Source organism: Macaca thibetana, chromosome 15, assembly GCF_024542745.1.
Source record: "Macaca thibetana thibetana isolate TM-01 chromosome 15, ASM2454274v1, whole genome shotgun sequence".
In the NCBI taxonomy this organism is placed as follows: domain Eukaryota; kingdom Metazoa; phylum Chordata; class Mammalia; order Primates; family Cercopithecidae; genus Macaca; species Macaca thibetana.
In genome coordinates this window covers 67412803-67433254 of record NC_065592.1, presented here as the reverse complement: position 1 = coordinate 67433254, position 20452 = coordinate 67412803, and the positions used below count along the sequence as shown (strand labels likewise).

The following is a 20452-nucleotide window of genomic DNA, read 5'->3' as shown; positions in this document are numbered from 1 at the left end:
TTCTACTTTAACTCTAGCTCTGACCAGATTTTTCCTTACATAAGACTTTCAACTTTTTACATCTCTAATCTCATCCATTTTTCTGGATGCCCACAACCTTAGAAGATATATGGGTTATTTTACCTACTTCCTGATTCTATAGAAGCAGCTTACACAAACAGTTTTAATAAAATAGAAACACGTATGTTACAAGCAGAATAAGAAAAGCATGCAACAAAAAAGTCAAGGCAAATGAAAAGTTAAAACATAGATTTATGGGTTAAAGGATCTGGCCTAAATACTTATTAAAAACTGAATTTTTAAAAAGTAACTTTAAGCTTCTTACTGGACAATGAAGAAATGATTAACAGTTATATGGTTCTCCCTCATTATAAGAAAGAAAAAGCATACCATATTTCAAGGAAACAAAGCTTTTTTCTGGCACTTATAAATAAAAGGCCTCAAATGAGATACTAAATAAATATTAAGATCTCTTTTGAGGAGAGGAAACTCAAGTACGAGATATGTTTAACCCTAATAAAAGTTATATATTTAATGGTTGAGTCTTACAATCTGTTTATAAAGTAGTATACACAGTGGATATTTATAACAGCAAATATTCATTAAAAACATTTTCGCACTAACAGTCACTATTAAAGAGTTTAAAGTTTTCCTAAGGAAAAAATGGAAATATTTATCAAAAATGCCCAGTGAATATTGAATAATTTGGCAACAAAAAATACCTTAACACTACCTGGAAAATAAGAAATAGAAATTGAAGAACTTGTGAATAATCTCTTCTTTTCCTTAAGAACATGTCTTTTACAGCTACAAAACCCTAATTCCCTATGATTTGTAGACACAAACACTTTAATCATGCCCAAGGATGGGCCTATATTACCATTTGCTTTATTTTGGAAAATTACCTTTTCAACAGGGTAACCAACAACAATTTCATCATCTACAGCCAATATCTGATCTCCGACTTTGAGTCGTCCATCCTAAATGGAAATGTAGAAGAATTTGAGTGATATTCCAAAAGTAATTCCCTCCCCAACTACTTAATGACAGCAAGAAAGGTAAACCTCACCGTGGCTGCTACCCCATGCTCTGTTAAACTCTTTATGATGACTCCACGGAGTGTATCTTCTTCGCTGATAGCAATACCCAAACCCCCCTGATCCTAGAAAAGTAAAAACAAAAATGCTCAGAAGACTTGAGATAGATTAATTTTATTCAAATGGATACCAAGGGTAAGAAAAGCAATTAAAACTCTTCTAAAGTCCAGAAATCTAAGACCTTAGATCTTACATCTAAGATCTTAGAAATCTTGTCTTTTCTTAAGCAAGCTTTCAAATTTTCCTAATGGGCATAAATTTTCCTCCATCAAATATTCAAGTGTTGTCACTCTTCCCATATGTCTGACATCTTTAGTAACTTTAGCAAAATATCTAGACAGCAAAAATACATTCAATAATTCAATCAAAACATTCAGCATTTACAAATTTTGTCTAATGACTGAATAAGTCATTCAAAACCAACCAAAGAATCCCACCTCCTCTCTGGCCTGTCGCTTGGAAATAACAACAGGATCTAGTCCCTTCATTCTTTTCTGTCCCTCTTCTTCCTTTAGCAGGCAGACTGCCATTACTGATGCAGACTCTGTCCTTTTGGGGGCTGAACATTCAAGAGTTGTTTCTCCAGAGAACAGCATTTCAATCTGCTGCAGACTGAAAATGCCTCTCAGTCCCAAGACAAGTTCCGAGAACTTGCCAAGGCTGGGGAGCTACACCTACTTTGCTACATTTTCCACATTTCCCTTTATCAAAACCAAATGTTCAGAAATACTGGCTTTTAGCTTTCTTTAATGTTTACTTTAATAAAATTAAAATCGAGTTTTTAACATTTTCATGCTGGCCAGAGCCAGCAACCTAATTTTTTCTCCAGAGAAAAGTTACAAAAAGCAAAGAAGAGAAAAGGGAATCTTGACATGGTTTCTCTGAAATATACACATGAGTTAAATGTGCCATCAGAGATGTTTATGGTAATGGCTATGACATCAAGGTAGGTTTCAACATCATTTTAAAGATTATCAACCTGCGGCTCTTCTGAGGTAGATTATTAATGCCTGATGAGTTTGAAACTGTCACTGACCATCTCTCTGCTACCTCTCTCTTTCCAGGTAATCAGTCATGTGTATCTGCCAGAGTAAGCTGCACCTTTAGAGTGAGCAGAATTGACTTTACCTTCTACCTAACAATAGAAATTTGGATATGCCACTTAACATCTCTAATCCTCAATTTTCTTACCTACAAAATCTAGATTTTCTTGTCTACAAAATGGAATAATAATACTTGTCACGTAACGGTCAGGAAAGTACTTTATTGGTACAGTGGGTATTTGCTGATTGTTTACCTAATACTGCTTCCCATCTTACCCCTTTATACAAATTGATTTTTATTAGAATATCTAGCCTTCCCACCCACCCCTCTCTTCCCCCAACCGTCATATTCTCTCTCCCACCTTCTTCCCTCACCATGTTTCAGGCTGTAGATTAAAAATATGAGCAGAAATTATTTGCTACTTCTCCCTTCAAGAAGGAACCTAAGAGCAGGGGCTCGACTTAGTGACTTGATTCTAACAAAGAGAATAAAGCAGAAGTAATGGTGTATAACTTCACAGCCAGGTCAAAAAAGGCAAAGGGGCTTCCTCCTTGCTGTCTCTCTTGGATAACTTGCTCTGCAAGATGCCAGCCGCCATTGTCCTAAGAAAACTCAAGTAGCCCCATTTAGAAGAAATAAGGCTTCTTGCCAACAGCCATTTGGGTAAATCATCTTGGAAGCAATGTCCAACTCAGTCAAATTTTGAGATGACTGTAGCCCTAGCTGGCAATGTGTCGGCACTTGCACAAGAGATTCTCAGCAGATCCCCCAGCTAAAATGCTCTGAAATTCCTAACCCATAGAAACTGTGAGACCATAAATGCCTGTTGTTTAAGTTGTGAAGTTTTGTGGTAATTTGTTACATAGCAAAAGTTAAGGAGCTCCAAGAATGGGGTTTGAACAACTGAAGTCAATTCTACAATTACAGTCCCATGGTCACAGTCCCTGGCTCAGAAGTAGACACATGATCTGAACTGATTCAATTAGGATAATCTTGGAACTTTTGCTCAGAAGGCTTGAATAGCCATTCTCTCCCTTCCCCCAAGATACATATAAAAGAAGTAGTGCATGGCCCAACTATGGTTGGCAGCCATTCTAAAACCATGAGAAAGACAAGTCTTGGGATAAAGTTGACACTGAATGGCACCGTATCACACAGACAGGGAAAGAAACAGGCTCTTGATGACACTATTCAGTCACAGGACCAACCACCCTTGAAGGTTGCTGACCTGAGTCCACAAATCCTCTTCCTTGATGAAACCTAATAGAATTAGTTCGTTTTTTTCCTATTATTTGCAACAAGAGGAGTCCTAAAAGAAACAATAAGCAACAAATCTGCATGCATAATATGCCCAAACTCAACTAGAATACTACAAAAACAACTATATACATATCAACAAACAATTTATTGATATCAGAAAAGCAGGATGAGGCTGGGCGTGGTGGCTCAGACCTGTAATCCCAGCACTTTGAGAGGCTGAGGCAGGTGGATCACCTGAGGTCAGGAGTTCAAGACCAGCCTGGCCAACGTGGTGAAACCCCATCTCTAATTAAAGTACAAAATTAGCCAGGCATGGTGGTGCACACCTGTAATCCCAGCTACTCAGGAGGCTGAGGCAGGAGAATCGCTTGAACCTGGGAGGTGGAGGATGCAGTGAGCCGAGATCACACCACTACATTCCGGCCTAGGCGACAGAGTGAAACTGAGTCTCAAAAAAATAAAAATAAATAAATAAATAAATAAGAAAAAGAAAAACAGGACGACAAATAAGAAAGGATAACAGCATATGAGTGTGCAATTTTTTATTTAACTGCTCAACTTTCCAACTTACTTTTACCAGAGTGCATATAGTCCTTAGCAAGAAGAGATCTGAGATACTTTGTTTGGGGCTAGTTATTAAAACACTACCATACAGGAAATAGAAAACAAATTAAGGAAATATATTTTCATGGTTTTTTTTCTGTTTTAAAATATTATTTTAAAAGTTATTTAGAGATGGGGTCTTGCTATGTTTCCCAGGCTGGTCTTGAATTCCCACCTCAGCCTCCCATATAGCTGGGACTACAGGGATATGCCATTGCGCCTGGCTTCAAGGAAATATATTTTTGAATGAGCTGTATCATTAAGCAGCTAGAAAAGAGTAATAAACAAGAATGAAAAGTCGAATTAAGCTTAACAAATTATTATTATTTGGAGGATTATTTTGAAGGTAGAAGCTTCTCTAAAATTCAAAAGAAGAAAAACTCTTAATCCTATTTCAAGGCTTTCCCCACATAAAATTGTATGGATATGAAGCACAGCTTTGACAGTCATAGAACGCTATTACCTGCTTTGATGCATGGGTACTTCCTAGGGCACACTGTGCTAAAAATCAATCTTTAATCAAAACTGTTTTCTGATCAATTGAATTTGCATTTCAGTCAGCTACTGTGGGTTTAGATTCTACATATGGGAGCTTTCTGCTTATACTTCTATTTTCCCATTTTTAAAAAATATAAAAGATTAAAAAAAAGATAATTGACTTGTCAAGAGTTTCTAAGGAGTCAAAACAGAACTAGAAATGAGCTGTTAGTAGAGCTCTCACTTTTAGACAATGCAAAAATTATTCTCTTCCTGACTCTCCTGATCTCAACATCTTTCCCCCTTATGCATGTACAGCACATAACTGTTTATTCATTCTTCCTTCCCAGATATTTACTCAGTCTGAACTATGTCCATGACAGTAAGTAATGGGAAAGAAAAAGTGAGAATTTCTTCTCTCAACATGTGTACGTTTTAGATGTACAGAAAAGATACCCACATCAAATTTCATCACAGGAGACAAGCTCTTGGGTCAAACATGGTTAAGTGACAAATAAAATGAAGACATTAATAGTAAGTACTACATAAACCAAAATATTGAAGTAATATTTCAAAATAAACACAGGTGAGATTTAAGTTCGGTCTTTAGTGTATGTAGGATTTATATAAGTTAAAAGAAGTCAGAAAGACCAAGTGATATAAACCAAGGCAAGGAGGGATAAATTCTCAAAACCTTCTCCATGAGCTCTTGATTCAAATCAGTTTGACTGAAGTACAGGATTCCTAGAAGGAACATACAGGCATTTTAGAAAGGCAGAGGGGGCCCAGCAGCAAGTTGAAATAGGTAATGGATGGCAAATGGGACTTGGAGGCAGAAGACCAGAGTTCAATTCCAGCTCTACTATTTGGAGTTATGGGAACAGTTCAAAGTGGAGAAAATAATAGCAAGCTCACAGGGTTGCTAAGAAGTAAATAACATAATGAACACATGTTACATTACCATTAAATTATTATGTCAAATAACTAACTATAATTTTAAAAAAATGTAGGATAGTAAAAATGACAAAAGATTTAAGCTGATTCATGAGTGTTAGAAGCTGTTTCTTTCTCCCTTCTTTGCTTAATTGAGTTTTATTCCCAGAGCCATATAATAATGGGGTTAGGAGTGCCAGGCTTAGTGTAATATGTCACTTAACGTCATTTTTAACAATGGCTTCCTCAAGAGATGTTTTCAAGGATATATTCCATCTGGAACTCAGAAATTCATGGTTAGAAGTATTAACAAAAATAATTATAATAACTCACACTGTGGTAAGCACTTTGTATAAATTCTTTCATTTAATCCTTACAATAGCATCTCTAACGTAAAGGGATTTTCTTCATCTCATGAGGAAAGTGAGACCCAGAGAAGTTAAACGGTATAGAAAATAGCCTGTTGTATGGCAAGAGTGACACCACCTTGAAGCGAAACTGCCATGGTGACCAGTGTTTGACTCCTGCATACCAAGGTGTTCTGTAGCGAGCCCTGTAGTATAGATAATCCTTCATAAAGATGTTTACCTAACCTCTCCACTGGTAACAAGTTTCAGCAAGAAACTCTGAGACGTGACCAGCTACATGTCTTTATCCTTGCTACGTAAAGAATACTTTCTGGAGGGTGGATGCTGGGATCCACTGTCTTGTGGCCACCAGCAACATGGCTTCTGTACATAAGTCCCTGTTAAGCATTTCTTTCTGATAAACTGGATTTGTCAGCCTCTCTCTTCAGGCTCCCAGCTCCCTCAGTCTTTGGAGGTTGGTTTGCATATACCTGCTCACCATGGAACAAATGGCTTGCCTATTGCCCGGAGAAGTTAAGTGACTCCAAAGCCCACACTTAAAATCATTAAAATCATGGTTAATTGCCTCTTCTGTCTAGCTACTTTTAAAAGATTCTTGTATCCCCTTAGTTACTTTGGCTTTCATCAATAAATACATTCTAGCTACCTGAGCTTTAGATTTGTTTGAAATCTACATATAAATGGAAGCTTTCAGTGGGCAATACATTGAGGTTCTCCAAGGTCCTGCATTCCTCAATAGCATCTAATTTAGAAAGGGAAGTACACATAATAGACATCTGCTGAATAAATAAAAAAGGAGGCGAAAGGCAGAAACCAGCTTTTATATTGCAGAACGAAGGAACCTTGCTCATTAGCTCATCCAATCCCAACAATAACCCTTAATATAGGCAGCCCATTTACAGAAGAAGAAAGTGAGGACCAATGGGATTAAGTGATTTATAGCCGATCACTCAGGATGTGAGAAGGGCTTCTGACAGACAGCACAGGCTTCTGTCCACCCTCATTGCTAAATGCCCAGCCAAAGAACTTGAATGTATCTGTTAGGAAATGAACGTCCTTGGGAGGTTCTGAGTAGGGGATTAAGATGCTATGAACATCTATCAAGGACCTTAATCAGGTAGTCTAATGTGGAAATAGAAAACATCAGAGAAAATCACTGACAAGTAGCCATCAGACAACTCTATACCAGCTTATTCATCCCTAATTATTAAAACAATAATAATAGCAAACAATACTTGTATATGTGTGCCAGGTGCTGGAAACTGTACATATGTATATTTAATTTTCACAATATATACTTAATTCTCACTACAAGTCTATGAGGTAAGTTGGACAATTATTAAGTCCATTTTCAAAAGGCAAAACTATGTACAGGTTAAGAAACATGCTCAAAGTCACAGTCTCATAGCCAGTGAGTGATAAATCTAGGTCTCTGACCCAGGTGGTCTGGCTTTAAGTCTGTGCTCCCAACCACTACAGTAGGCTGCTCTTTATTCATCTAACATGTTCATTCCACAAACATTTCCTGGGCACTAATTATATCCTAGAATATACTAAGCCTCAGATGATAAATTAAAATCCATACCATGAAAGGATATTTTAAAATTATCTAATTTTGGACTTTTCTAAAGAACAACATAAACAGATTTTTTAAAAAAATCATTCATTATAAAGTATTCAACATACATTTAAATGTTTCATAATTAACAAATTATAGGGAAATGATTGCACTGTTAAATATTATAAACTCTTCAGGATTTAGGAGGAAAAGAAACTAAGAGCGGAAATCAGAAAGGGAAAGAGGAAGATGTCATCTCTCTTAAATGGCGACAGAATGAGGGATTCTCAAACTGAAGTGTATGGACTTCTTGATAGAAAGGTAAAAAGACTTTAGTAACTTCTTTTCTTTTTAACCACAACAGAAATAGTCCATCATGATAAAGACTCCTCTTACGTGTATAGTACAAGACTAGAGCGATGCATTTTTGTATATGGTTATCACTGTAAAAAACAATAGCAATAAAAATATCAATATCGTCAGGGTACTTTTTTCCCCTGAATACTTAACAGAATCTGACCATGTGCCAGGATAAAGGTGCTCTTATCATCTTCAATTTACAAATAAGGAAACTGAGGCAAAGAAAGATCATACAATGTGTGAAGCGTGTACTTGATGAAACAAGGATTCAACCCAGACAGAATGACTCTGGAGCTGAGGCTCTCAAGCATCATACTGCACTGCCTCCTGGTTGGAGAGTGGCAATACGGACCACTCTCTTTCCTTCTGTCTGCAGCACTTCCTATAAATATTCTCTGACCTCCCTACCCCACCTCCTGCCTTCCTCTTCTTCCTGGGCACTTCACTGCTCTTTCAGCTTATTCTCATGCTCTTCCATTGTCCACCTGCTTAACTGCATGAGCCTGAAGCACCCAAAAGCATTTATAGGTTTCTGTTCAGCAAACTATCTCTTAAAGGCAATCATCTGAGTCGAAAATTCACTTCTAAATATATGAGCTTTCCTATTTTTAAAGGACAAAACTATAATTTCTATTTCTTTATTTTTATTTCCTCCATAGCAGGACCTTAGTAAAGGAATCAATGGACAGATACCTAAATTTCCTAATTTGGAATAATGACAAAAGGGCAAGCTGGACCCCTGATAAAGTATCAGTTAGCACAGTAGTTTTCAAACTTAAATGTGCATCAGGCAGGTCTAATAAAACATAAACTTCTGGGCCCAATCCTAGAGTTTCTTATTCAGCAAGTAAGTTTGAGTGGGCCCAAGTATTTGCAATTCTAACAAAATCTCAGATGATACTGATGCTGTTAATCTGGAGACCACACTTTTGAGAACACAGTGAATTAGAACACTGATGTAAAGGAACTCACATCATTTCATTCCAATTCAAAGCAGATTTACCTTGGGAAGCTCCAGATGTTGCACATTTTTAAATGAACTGAGGTCCACAGCTGCATCAGAAGTAGTAACAGTTGGCTCTGTCTGACAGAGGGAAAGAAATGACAAAAAGGACAACTGTGTGTTAGGAATTTTGATTTGTTTAAATATAAGGGCCACTTATTCAAAATTATTTTATACATTATACAAAATTATTTTAATACATTTATTTATTTTAATACACTATTGTTATTTTAATACATTTATTTATTTTAATATATTTTTGCTATTTTAACATTCTATGGAATTTATGAACATTATATTCTTTTCAAAATACTTATGAGGTGTAACTGGACAACAATCAGTTGAGAGCACAGATAGACCAAGTGGCTTGAAGACTGCCTGGATTTACTGTATAATGAAAACTGATGGCAGCCCAGCTACCAAATGGTGAAACTCACTGACAGAGCACCAGCAGAAACACCATTCATTATTCTTTACTGCGTTATTTATCAAGTGAATTGAAAACTTTAATGTTTTACCTGAACGTTATTAAAAATTCCTTAAGAGACATATTTAGTACAAGTAATATGAAAAAAATATATTACTTTATAACCTAGTTATCTTAAATAACCACATGGCATAGTTGAATGTTAGGAGCAGCCAGAATGAGACAATGATTTGTACATCTATCTTATATACACATAAGCTCTATTTTTATATATTGATTTAGGAAAGAATGTTTCTCTTCCTACAGCTATCCCCACTGATAATCACCAAAGTTCCTCTAATTTAAAGCTTTTCATTCTCTACTAACTCCTTTTATTCATCATACACATGTATCCAAAGCTTTCCTAAATCAAAACAAAACCACTCTCCCAATTCTCTATCACTCTCTAGCCACTGCCTCTCTCTCTCCTTGATTTCTTGTCCATCATTTGCCTTCTCAAAAACCACTAAAAGTCTCCTAGTTACCAAACCCAAAGGACTCTCTCTACTCATCCTCTCGCTGGATTCTTGCTACATGGCAGCATGTAGAGCTGTGGAGTGTACCCTTAAAAGACACTCTCCTCCGCTGCTCTGCCACATGCCCTCCTGGTTCTTCATAGCCTTGATCTCTTTGTTCGCCTTCCTCCTTATTGTTGCTACCACATGATTCTGCCCTTGGCCCTCTTTCTCTCTAAATGCTTTCTCAAGACCTCAGTTTCCGTGGCTTAGAAATGCCAAATCTGCATCTACAGGAAATCATCTCTAAACTGGAGACCAAATGTCCCAATGTAAACTTCTACCAGGCTATCCAACAGCCACTTTGTTCTTACCCTGCCACAAATAGAATGTACCGTATTTTTGCAAATATCTTTCTGTATTTTCTATTTGGTAGAAAACAGCCATCCCTCATATCACTAAGTCAGACATCTGAAAACCTTGTATATCCTATCTGTTTTATTCTCCAGTCCAAAGAGCAATATCTGGTATAAGGCAGAGTACTCAGAAAATATTTGTTGGTTAAACACATCTTCAACCACTCATTTTTCCTCAATGAGTACATTTAGTTGGGGATGAAGTATTACCAATTTGGGTCTTAAACATCTGATGTAACCATTCCCTCTTCTAGCTTTAGTTCAGGTCCTCGTTAACTGTTTCCTGAATGATTCCAATAATTATCTTACTTCCTCTAACTTCTCTCCCCTGCTACTTCTGATTTTTCTCTACAGTACTGCCAGAGAAATTTTTAACTATACATTTCTCATTCTTTGAGCTCCACACTGTCTCAAAGACAAGGCTGGCACATGTTAGCCTACCAGTGTATTCCATGATCTGACCCTTTCCCCTCTAATATTGACCCTTTCCCCACCAGCTCCCATTCCCTGCCCCTCATTGCTCAGTGATGCTCTATAATTTTGTTCCCTGCATTGGCCAGAGTATCCACGCCATTACTCACTCCATGCCCTCTGCTTGCAACATTTTTACCCCCCAAATCTTCCAACATACACTTCATATGTAACCTTCCCTATAAAGTTTTATTCTCAATTTCTTTTCAGAGGCAGAACTGATAACTCTTTTCCTACCCTCACTACAGACTACAAGTTCTCTTCACATAAGTGGTATGCTTATTTCCATGAGCGTCTTCTTATACTAGGATTTACACTCCGTGAAGGCCAAGGATGTAACTTAGCTACCTCTAAGATCCCTCTCTAAGTGTTAGGTGATTGATTGAATTAATAAAGTGCACATCAATCAAGTCTTCCCAGAGAAACAAATATAAGTTACATATACCTCCTTATTTTGAAGATTTTCTGAGGTAGAAGGCAAAGGTTCTACTGCATTTCCAGGACATACGGCCATCTGATTCACTGCATCTTTATTTCTGAAAGCAAAAAAACAACAACCTGTTATAACATAATGGTATTATTTTCATTCTCTTACTTCAAAAGTCAGAAGGTTATCAGAGAAAAATTTTTAACCCCCAAAACCTGGAACTATGACACTTACATATTTACAAATATTTCCTTTTCTTTCTTTTTTTTGAGACAGAGTCTCTTTCTGTTGCCCAGGCTGGAGTGCAATGGCACAATCTCAGCTCACTGCAACCTCCGCCTCCCAGGTTCAAGTGAGTCTCCTGCCTCAGCCTCCCTAGTAGCTGGGACTACAGGCGTGTGCCACCATGCCCGGCTAATTTTTCGTATTTTTTCTTTCTTTTTTTTTTTTTTTTTTTTAGTAGAGACGGGGCTTCATCATGTTAGCCAGGATGGTCTTGATCTCCTGACCTCGTGATCCGCCTACCTAGGCTTCCCAAAGTGCTGAGATTACAGGGCCCGGCCACAAATGTTTTATTTTCATTCAAAAGAACTCCGAGTAGAAATGCTAACAAAAAGTATTTGGTAAACTAGCAAAAGAAAAATGATCACCTGATAAAAATTATTTTCACTTTAGAAGGGGCACATTTAATGATTGATGAGGCATTCTGATGACTTCTTCCATATAAAATCTGACCATTGATCTGTGAGAAATAAATAGCATTAGTTGGGCCTGAAATTTTAGTATCATAAATTTTTATCATCCTTCCTCATTAATGAAAAGCACATTTTTTCTTCCTTTCAAATATATTTTATATTAAATGTTATATATTTTCCTCCCCAGAACATGAACCTGACTTTTCATGGTGAATAAAAGAATAGCTCATGTTTAAAGCCAGCATTAAAATAATGCACATGAAGTCTGACATCCATGGACTGCTGATAAAGAGGCACCACTTGGACCAACTGCAGGAGAGTAGACAGCAAATTTCCTGGCAGGCACTGGGCTCCCAGGATGCTCTGCACAAAATGAGGGCTCTGTGGAAAAACTTGTTACCTGCAAGACCATCCTGGGAAGTTCCTTACTGTCGTATTTCCCACTTAGTCTCAAAACTCAAGCCCTGGAAATAGGTCACTGGGAGAAGGAATGCTGGGTAGATTCAGGATTTAGGCAGCAAACTGTGCCTAAACAGTATAGTGCCTAATGCAAATGACTGGCTCAGTCATTCGGTCGTTTAGTCCCTGCCAACTGAACCTTCCATGTCTATAGGGAAACATACTCAGCATGGGAAGAACATAAAGGCAGTATAAAATCATGTGGATCCCAGCCCGGGAGGGGCAAGGACAAACAACAGAAGCAAATAAAATTCTAAACCCTATAAAGTATGGTCCACAAATTTATTTTGTTTGGCAGGCTGAGTTACTGCTTGTTATTTAGCCTTAACCTTGACCCCACCCCACCTCACCCTCATCACTTCTCCCATTAGTGATTCAAGTTCCAGAATGTCCAGTGGGTCAGCCTCTGGGGAATTACTGGTCACTTGGCTTTTCAAAAACTCCTAATAAAAATGCAGCACACAAAACAAATGCTTTTGAAGTGTGAGCTTTATTACTATCTTGGGGCAAAAATTGTTTCTGGTGCTACACAGTCATGACCTTTTAATGGATGTTAATGGGAACATGGACTCTACTTAGTAGAAATTTGGTTTAGAGCCAGATTTGCTGCAATGCATCTATTTTATTAAGCAAGCAATGGCTTTCTCAGTCACTATAAGGTATAGGTGATTTTCTGGAAACTGACGGTTCCATTACACTTATAAAACAAGAATAAATCCAAAGTTTTCCACAAAAACTTACCTCTAGAAGCTCATCTGCAATTTGTAATCGACCATCTTTTCCTGCAGCTCCATTTGGATCAATCCCCACTATGAAGACACTCATCCTGGATCGGTCTTTGTTCCCAGCAAGACTTAGGCCCAAACCACTATGACCTTTCTCCAGTTCAATCATATGCAGCTCACCTGTTAGGGTTCCATAACGCTCTCTGATATTTTCTACATACAACAACAACAACAAATACATATTTAAAGTTAATTTACAGTCAAATGCTTTACTGTGGAAAGCTATTTAGTTTTATCTCAAAAGGGCAGTATTTAGTACCAAAATGTAATCTTTGTCAGTTAAAAGCTAAATAGACCAGTCACTTGGGCATCAGAACTGGCTTCCTGGAGGACCCAAACTTTGAGGAATTTCTTTGCATCTAGGGTGCAGAGAGCACAATGTCTGATTAATCAGTTCACCTTGGGGTGGTTATGCCAAAGAGAAGTAATTCATATTTACAAACTCTCTTTTTTTTCTTTTTTTTTGAGACGGAGTCTCGCTCTGTCACCCAGGCTGGAGTGCAGTGGCCAGATCTCAGCTCACTGCAAGCTCCGCCTCCTGGGTTTATGCCATTCTCCTGCCTCAGCCTCCCGAGTAGCCGGGACTACAGACGTCCGCCACCACGCCCGGCTAATTTTTTGTATTTTTTTAGTAGAGACGGGGTTTCACCATGTTAGCCAGGATGGTCTCGATCTCCTGACCTCGTGATCCGCCCGTCTCGGCCTCCCAAAGTGCATATTTACAAACTCTCAAAAGACTATGATTAAACCAGAAACTTGATCACTTGCAGAGGAGAACAGAACTGAGGCATCCAGAATATCTGTGTTCACTGAACAGTGGGAGCTTTTCTCCCATTGGAATATCAACATTGTATATCACATCATGTTGGGCAGTTTCTGGGTAGATATATGCAAAATGAAGGGAATGAGCTTCCTTTTTGCACAGAGCTATCATGCCAGGACAACTTGATATATGTATCCCAGCTTTGGGACACATTTCCTAATTAGATGACACCATTTACATCTCCTACCCCACATCTTCAAGAGGTGATGGTTATTGTGCACCCTATTTAATCTATGAGGGCTAAGGCCTCACGTAGGTGCTCCAGTGCACAGCCACAGATGAGCAACCAGCCAACAGCCAGCATTACTTGCCAACCATGTGAATGAGCTGTCTTGGAAGTCCAGCCCAGCTGGGCCCAGTCACCCACTGCCCTTTGATAGATTAATAATAAATTATTGTTTTATGCCATTACATTTTGGGGTGGCTTCATAATAGAAAACCGAAACATTCCAGTTCACATTTTCCTCAAGAGTACATTCTGACCACATTGATTGTTAGCAATACGCTCTAGCGTCACTGAGAACAGACTGAGAAACCTACAAACTTTACCAGTCATCTTAGAAAGTGTTACTGTATGGCTAATGGGCTAATGTCATGCATTCTACATTGATTCCTAACTGCATCAACCTCATAAACTATTTCCTGATTCCCACAATATAGCAGCACAATTTTTATGTTCTGTACTTCCTAAAAAGATGTACTACAGCTTTCTTAAAGGAAATAATTCGATTTTTAAAATAAAACTTTTTAAAACAATGACATTGATAACTTTGGGCTAAATTTTAAGTATTTTTCCTGTAAAATGGTATTTGCTTAGAAAACAGAGACTCCCTATTGGTCCTAAGAACGGCTGCCTATGAAAGCCTGCTGGGCACCAGGCGCTGTGCTTAGCACTCTTTTGGCACTGTCTAATTGAATGTTAGCAACCTGAGGGAAGAACTCCATTTTAAAAAGAGAGATAATAACTAGGCTAAAGCTTACAGACAGTTAAACAGTTTAGTCAATACCTAAAGTTTTTGTCTCCACAATTATACTACATCACCATTCTGGTATAGAAAATGCACCAGAAGTTCAAGGTGTGATATCAACAACAGCCACATTTTACATGAGGAATCTGAGGCCCAGAAAGGGGTGGTGACTTGTTCAAGACACAGAGTGGCATAGCTTCTGAGAGAGTGCCCTGTCCTTATTAATTCTCATACAAAAGGCAGAGTGAGCTTTAATAGCACTTTTAAAGGAAAGGAAGAGTATGATTTCATGCTTCAGGAATGTATGCTGTATTCAAGCAAAACAAACACCATTTCTTTCCACACAGAACTGCAGTATATATCACAAAGCTGCAACATACTTATTTATCCAGGACACAATCCTTGAGAAACTCAGAGTTATTTTAATACCTCTTATAATTAAATGCATCACAAAAAGACAACTTACTCCAGCTGTAACCAAACTCATCCTCTTTGTCCACATCTTGTGAGGTTTTGCTTGCAGATGACTGTGTGTGATCACTACCCATTTCTGCAAAGGCTGAAGGAGGGGGTGGGGGCACACTGCACAATGGAGCCTTCTCTGGCTCTGACTCTGACTGACTGGGTGCCTGTGGGAACAAAAAGAATGCAGTGGGTTTGTGCAGTCTAAGGAAGAAAACTTCAAGAAGAAGAAATAAGATTATAATGTCAAAAACAAAGACTGGCTTTAAAATAACTAACAAATAATGGAAAGCTCATATATGTATATAATATATATATAAAATAACAAATAATGGAAAGCTCATATATATATATATCTCTAACAAATAATGGAAGGCTCAGATTGTTAAATATTTTATATAATACATATATGAGATATATATATATATAAACATATATATATATGAGCTTTCCATTATTTAATATTTTAAAGCCAGACTTTGTTTTTGACATGATATTCTTATTTCCATATATATCTATTTATACATATAGATAGATAAGAAATATTAGATGGGATTCAGGCAAAGTTTAAATATATTAAACTAAGTAGTATCAAAGAATAATTCACTAAGCTTTTATTTGCTATTTTAAGCCAATGAATTAATGAATTTGAAGGCTTAAATGACTTGGTAGAAAACTGAACTTTTCCTTTTAGAAAAAAATGTCATTCAAAAGTTATAACGTTTGGGTCTGGGTAAGATTTGAGGCATGTAGAAAAATCTGCCAAGAAACTGCAGAAAAAAAAAATTAACAAAGAAGTTGCCCTTCAAAGCTTATTAGTGAAACTAAACATAAATAATTATTTATTGCTACCTGAATCCTCTCTCCACATGATTCTCTTAACAAATCCAGGACAGCAAGTATCACACATGCAGGCTTGTCTACCAGGGAGCCAGTTTGTTAGCACAGAGCACACACTCGGATCTGAGAGGCATGGTTTTAAGAACACCAGCTTTCCCTTGCCAAGGCAGATCACAAGATAAATGAGGAAACACAGAGGCTCCTTAATAGAAAGCCAAAGCGTAGCATACTGGCTGTCACTTAGGGTCATAGGTCCTATTTCAAAAAAAAAAAAAAAGGACTTGGCATCATCAAGTTCTTATATTGCAAAAATAATTCCAGTTTTTGCCATTAAAACTCCAATTAATTTTGCACCAACCTAATATTATAGATGATCAAACAGAATGCTAAGAGTTTGAAAGGTCTTTAAGTCACTGAGTTCATTTTGCAGATGAATAAACCTTTTGAACCTGAGGCTATAAGAAGTGAAAGTTTTTGTTTCAAATCAAACAGTGGTACTAGACTTCTTTTTGCTTAACTCTTAATCCAGTACACTTTCCATTATATCATGATGTCTCCTCCAACTTGCATAAGTAAGACAGTACCTAACTCAAAGGTCAGGGACATCCAGCTAAAGTTCTAACCTTGTTACGAAGCTGTCCCTGATGCCTTGAACCTATGGTTTTCCTATATATCTTTATTTTACTTTTTTACTGCATAAGAATTCCTCTGATACAATGTTTTATTATGTATGTTTATATCTAGAAAAACATTTTTTTAAAACTGACTTCTTATAAGGATACATTAAGTGATAAACATGCACAAATTACTTAGCAATTATTTATTGGTGCCAAGAATTAGAATACCTAAAAAGATATCTAACACTAGAACTATCTGAGACTGAATGTGACCTTTCTTTGTTGATTCAGAAAGCACTCAATTTCTGGCAAAGCAAAAAGCTGACTGATAGGGATTTAAGGGCCCTAGTGTCAGATTACAGAATCTGCTATATTGAAATGTACAGTCTATACGTCATTGGACAAACAGATGAAAGTTACTAATGTAAATGGAACCCTTGTCATCTTCCCAAATGCTGCGCCATAAATGTCTCAAATAAATAATATACCAATAAAAGCGAACAAACACACACACACACAAAACCCTCATTTGATCCAATCAAGTTTCATTATCATAGTAAAAGGAGCAATATATGCACTTTAGAATTTTTCTGGCTAAAAAAATTTACTTCTCTGTAACAACAGAAAATGTTATCAAGCATTGATTAAGTCCATTCCATTTTTTAAAAGTAGAACAAAATCTAATTTAAACTTCCCATAATTTTAACAAATCTAAAGATGACATTTTATAGATCTTGCTGCATAATTTTTCTGAGCTGTTATTTTAAGAACAAACAAACAAACAAAACCTGCTTATCTGAAAAACTGTCTGGGATCTCAGGCACAACATTTTCATACTGTGAGTAAACCAAAACCTACCTGACTAGTAAAACCAATATAAGCCTCTATTTACTTGAGGGGCAATCAGGTGTTACATTTTCATATCCCTGACACCCTCATTCTCATCAAGATCATGTATCTGCCTTGTTAGTGACACTTTTTAAAAGGTACTCATGAAAATATAGCTCTTTAACAAAGATTGCTTAGCCTTCATTGTCAAAAATGCAATGTATACTTGAAATCACTCCATGCCGTGTATGTACATATCAAGTACAGCACACACATAAAGCACACTGTAACACACCCACATACGAAAATTCCACACTGACACAAACCTTAAAGGGTATGGGAGCAAAAGGGTTAGTTGGGGAACAACAGAAGATAATTCTACTTGAATTCTGTAATTCCTATAGCAATAGAAAACATATTGCTTCAGATATAGCACCTTTGGTTATCCATATCAATAACATGGCATTTATTACAATAACATGGAAATCTGATGAATATTCATAAAGTGTTTCCTGAAAAAAAAATTGTTGACTGCTTTCTTCCTTTTCATGATTAAATTATGGTATATAAATTATTGTAAATTTTTGTTTCAATTTTGGTTTTATAATTTCATCAGAAAATGAGAAGATCCAAGTATAGATTTACGAGCACTGAAACAGTTACGTTTCCTGATTCAGGCAATTACATGGGCATGCTTCATGAATATTCAATAGACTCCTGCATGTACACATACACAATTATTTGTGCAGTGATTAACTCATGGAAGAGCTTTTATGATCACCTTGTAGAAGTCTGAAAAGGATTTAAATCCCAACACATGGTTTTAAAGAAATTATGTGTGAACGTATCACACATTTGGCAACTAACAAAAATTTAAATATCAGAAATTTTAAATCACACCAAAATGAAAGAAAAGCATTGGACTCATGATTCTCCCTTACTCTTCAGAAGGGCCATTTAATTTCAGCAATAAAAATAAATATTCTCTGGCAGGAAAATGTGCTTAAGAAAGGATTTGCATGCCCACTCCAAACAGCTTTGAGGGTTTTTTTTTTTTTTCCTGCCCAAATGTAGTAAATAGTGAACTGGGACAAAGACACAGCAATAACAAAGAACAAAACATTTGCAAAAGGCAACCAACAGCAAGACAATGGGCATTATCCAACCTTGTCGGCGTTGATTTGTAGAGAGTCAGCAAATGGGTTAGTGCTGCTGAAGTTGTACTTAGGGTAAAGGTTGTGCGGCAAGGAAGGCAAAGGGGATTTCTAAAAGGAAACATAAGAGGCGCTGAACGCAAAGGAAATGTATTGAAAACAACTCAGTTTTAAAAGCAAAGCACATACTGATTTAAAGAACTGCCTGTGTGAAACTAGATCCTATCAGATCCAGTCATTAATAGCAACATCTTAAAACAGTCTGGAACTGAAGATTTGTTTCTGATGACCTAAATCTATACCTGAGTCTAAATCAGGTCACAAACCACACAGGAGACTAGTTGTCAAAGTGATTCCAAATTTCTTTTATTTTTGCTCAGTGACTTCAGTATTACTAACAGAGGCACATATATTTTGCCCATCTTATATATTAATACACGTTTCATGAATATCAGTAAACATGTTCAAAATTAAAACCACACAAGTTTTTAATTTACATCTAAAAGCTAAATGTTTTTTTAAAATAATCTGTCTAGAATGCAAATTATAAATTGGTCTGCTAGTTCATTGGTAACCTTCATTATTCTTTTATTTTGTCTCCCAGTAAGGAAACTTTCATATTTTGACTTGATATTGACAGTGCTTCAGAGCAATTGTATTTTTTAACTTAAAAAATCAATAATTTATTAAAAAATGAACTCCTGTACAGTGGTGTTCTCTATTTCTGCCCAGTTTTTGTGGAGGTAGGAACATGGAGATTCATGTTTTAAATAAATTTCCTATAAAATTGCCCACATTATTGGAGAATTTATGAGGCTTTAGACAATATTTGAAGTCCTGCCTTACAGTGTTTCTCAGAGGTTTTGTGGCTTGCCAGTAATAAGCCCTGAGCCAGACTGTTAGAGTTGAAAATACATATTAAAGCCAGGATGACTGCCAGATAGAATTTAGCATTTTCATAGTTAAAAAAAAAAAAAAAGTAATTTCCTTAGCACAATAAATTCTTCTCCTTCTTTTCACACCCGCTATCTTTTTCTTTTATTGACTGTATCTTTCAGGGGAAATTGCAGACATTTAAAATTCATTTTGGCTCCAATTAAATGTTTGTGTTACTTCTCTCTATAAAAAAGCCCCACTGGCAGGCGTCAAGTATAGGGAGAGGTTGTCATGTGACACCACCCTGTATGGGAGAACACTCTGGAAAGACTCTATCCTCAGTATGCCTGCACTAAAGCTTATGCCACATTACCCTTTCAATCTGCTCTTCTTGCAATGTTTTTCCTACAGAGGGAAGACAGGAAAAGAAATGGGCACAATGACATTTCTGCTCATCTCAACTCTCTCTCTGCTTTTCAGTTTAAAATGTCAACTCCTGCTTTACAAAAGAGAAGATCACAAATACCAAGACACATGACCATTTATTAAGGTGGAAGAAATGACTAGGCAGAGGTGACAAATACATCCTAGGCAAAACAATTCAATGCTATGGAAGGTGGAGATTATTTCTAATCTCCCTACATGGGACTTTTAGGTTTCCAGTGTACTGTATAATTCTGTAGAACACTAGAAAACAAAACTAGCAACAAATGGAATATTTAAAGAAAGCTCTAGTTTATAATTTTTTATTACTTTTGTTTTCTTTTCAATTTGCAGATCTTAGAGGATTAGAATTTGGCCCTGATAGCAAAGTGTAAAAGTATAGCATAGGCACAGCAGATACAATGGTAGATTACTCTATTATTAGGAAAAGATTTTTAGAAACAAACTATTTCTTATTAAAAAATCAATGATGATACTTCTGTTTATAGTCTCAAGGGCTGAGAAAAGCGGAAATATTAACAATGAAGCAGCACAGGGAAGACAAAAACATTCTCTGGTCTATA

The 20452-nt window shown here is 36.8% G+C and overlaps 1 protein-coding gene and 1 long non-coding RNA gene across 12 annotated transcripts in view; one reads left to right on the top strand and one right to left on the bottom strand.

Moving 5' to 3' along the window:
- Positions 1 to 20452, bottom strand: part of MPDZ (multiple PDZ domain crumbs cell polarity complex component) — a 174438-nt gene that overhangs the window by 20388 nt on the left and 133598 nt on the right. For 5 of the 9 annotated variants that reach the window (XM_050761615.1, XM_050761617.1, XM_050761614.1 and 2 more), the window contains 8 exons: positions 18582 to 18680; positions 15135 to 15297; positions 12834 to 13030; positions 11589 to 11680; positions 10957 to 11047; positions 8704 to 8784; positions 1070 to 1162; positions 906 to 980 (listed from right to left, as the gene is read on the bottom strand). In XM_050761615.1, coding sequence (XP_050617572.1) covers positions 906 to 980; positions 1070 to 1162; positions 8704 to 8784; positions 10957 to 11047; positions 11589 to 11680; positions 12834 to 13030; positions 15135 to 15297; positions 18582 to 18680 — 891 coding nt within the window. The remainder of the gene's footprint in view (positions 1 to 905; positions 981 to 1069; positions 1163 to 8703; positions 8785 to 10956; positions 11048 to 11588; positions 11681 to 12833; positions 13031 to 15134; positions 15298 to 18581; positions 18681 to 20452) is intronic. The other 4 variants (XM_050761619.1, XM_050761622.1, XM_050761618.1 and 1 more) reach the window with 1 other exon arrangement.
- LOC126937852 (uncharacterized) lies at positions 932 to 12442 on the top strand. 3 transcript variants are annotated; one of them, XR_007719875.1, is made up of 6 exons: positions 932 to 1058; positions 1901 to 2043; positions 2162 to 2205; positions 4832 to 5015; positions 7538 to 7661; positions 11821 to 12442. It is a non-coding gene; the product is annotated as an uncharacterized LOC126937852 (long non-coding RNA). The 3 variants fall into 3 exon arrangements; XR_007719874.1 differs by lacking the exon at positions 1901 to 2043; XR_007719873.1 differs by lacking the exons at positions 932 to 1058; positions 1901 to 2043; positions 2162 to 2205 and having other exon boundaries at positions 4573 to 5015.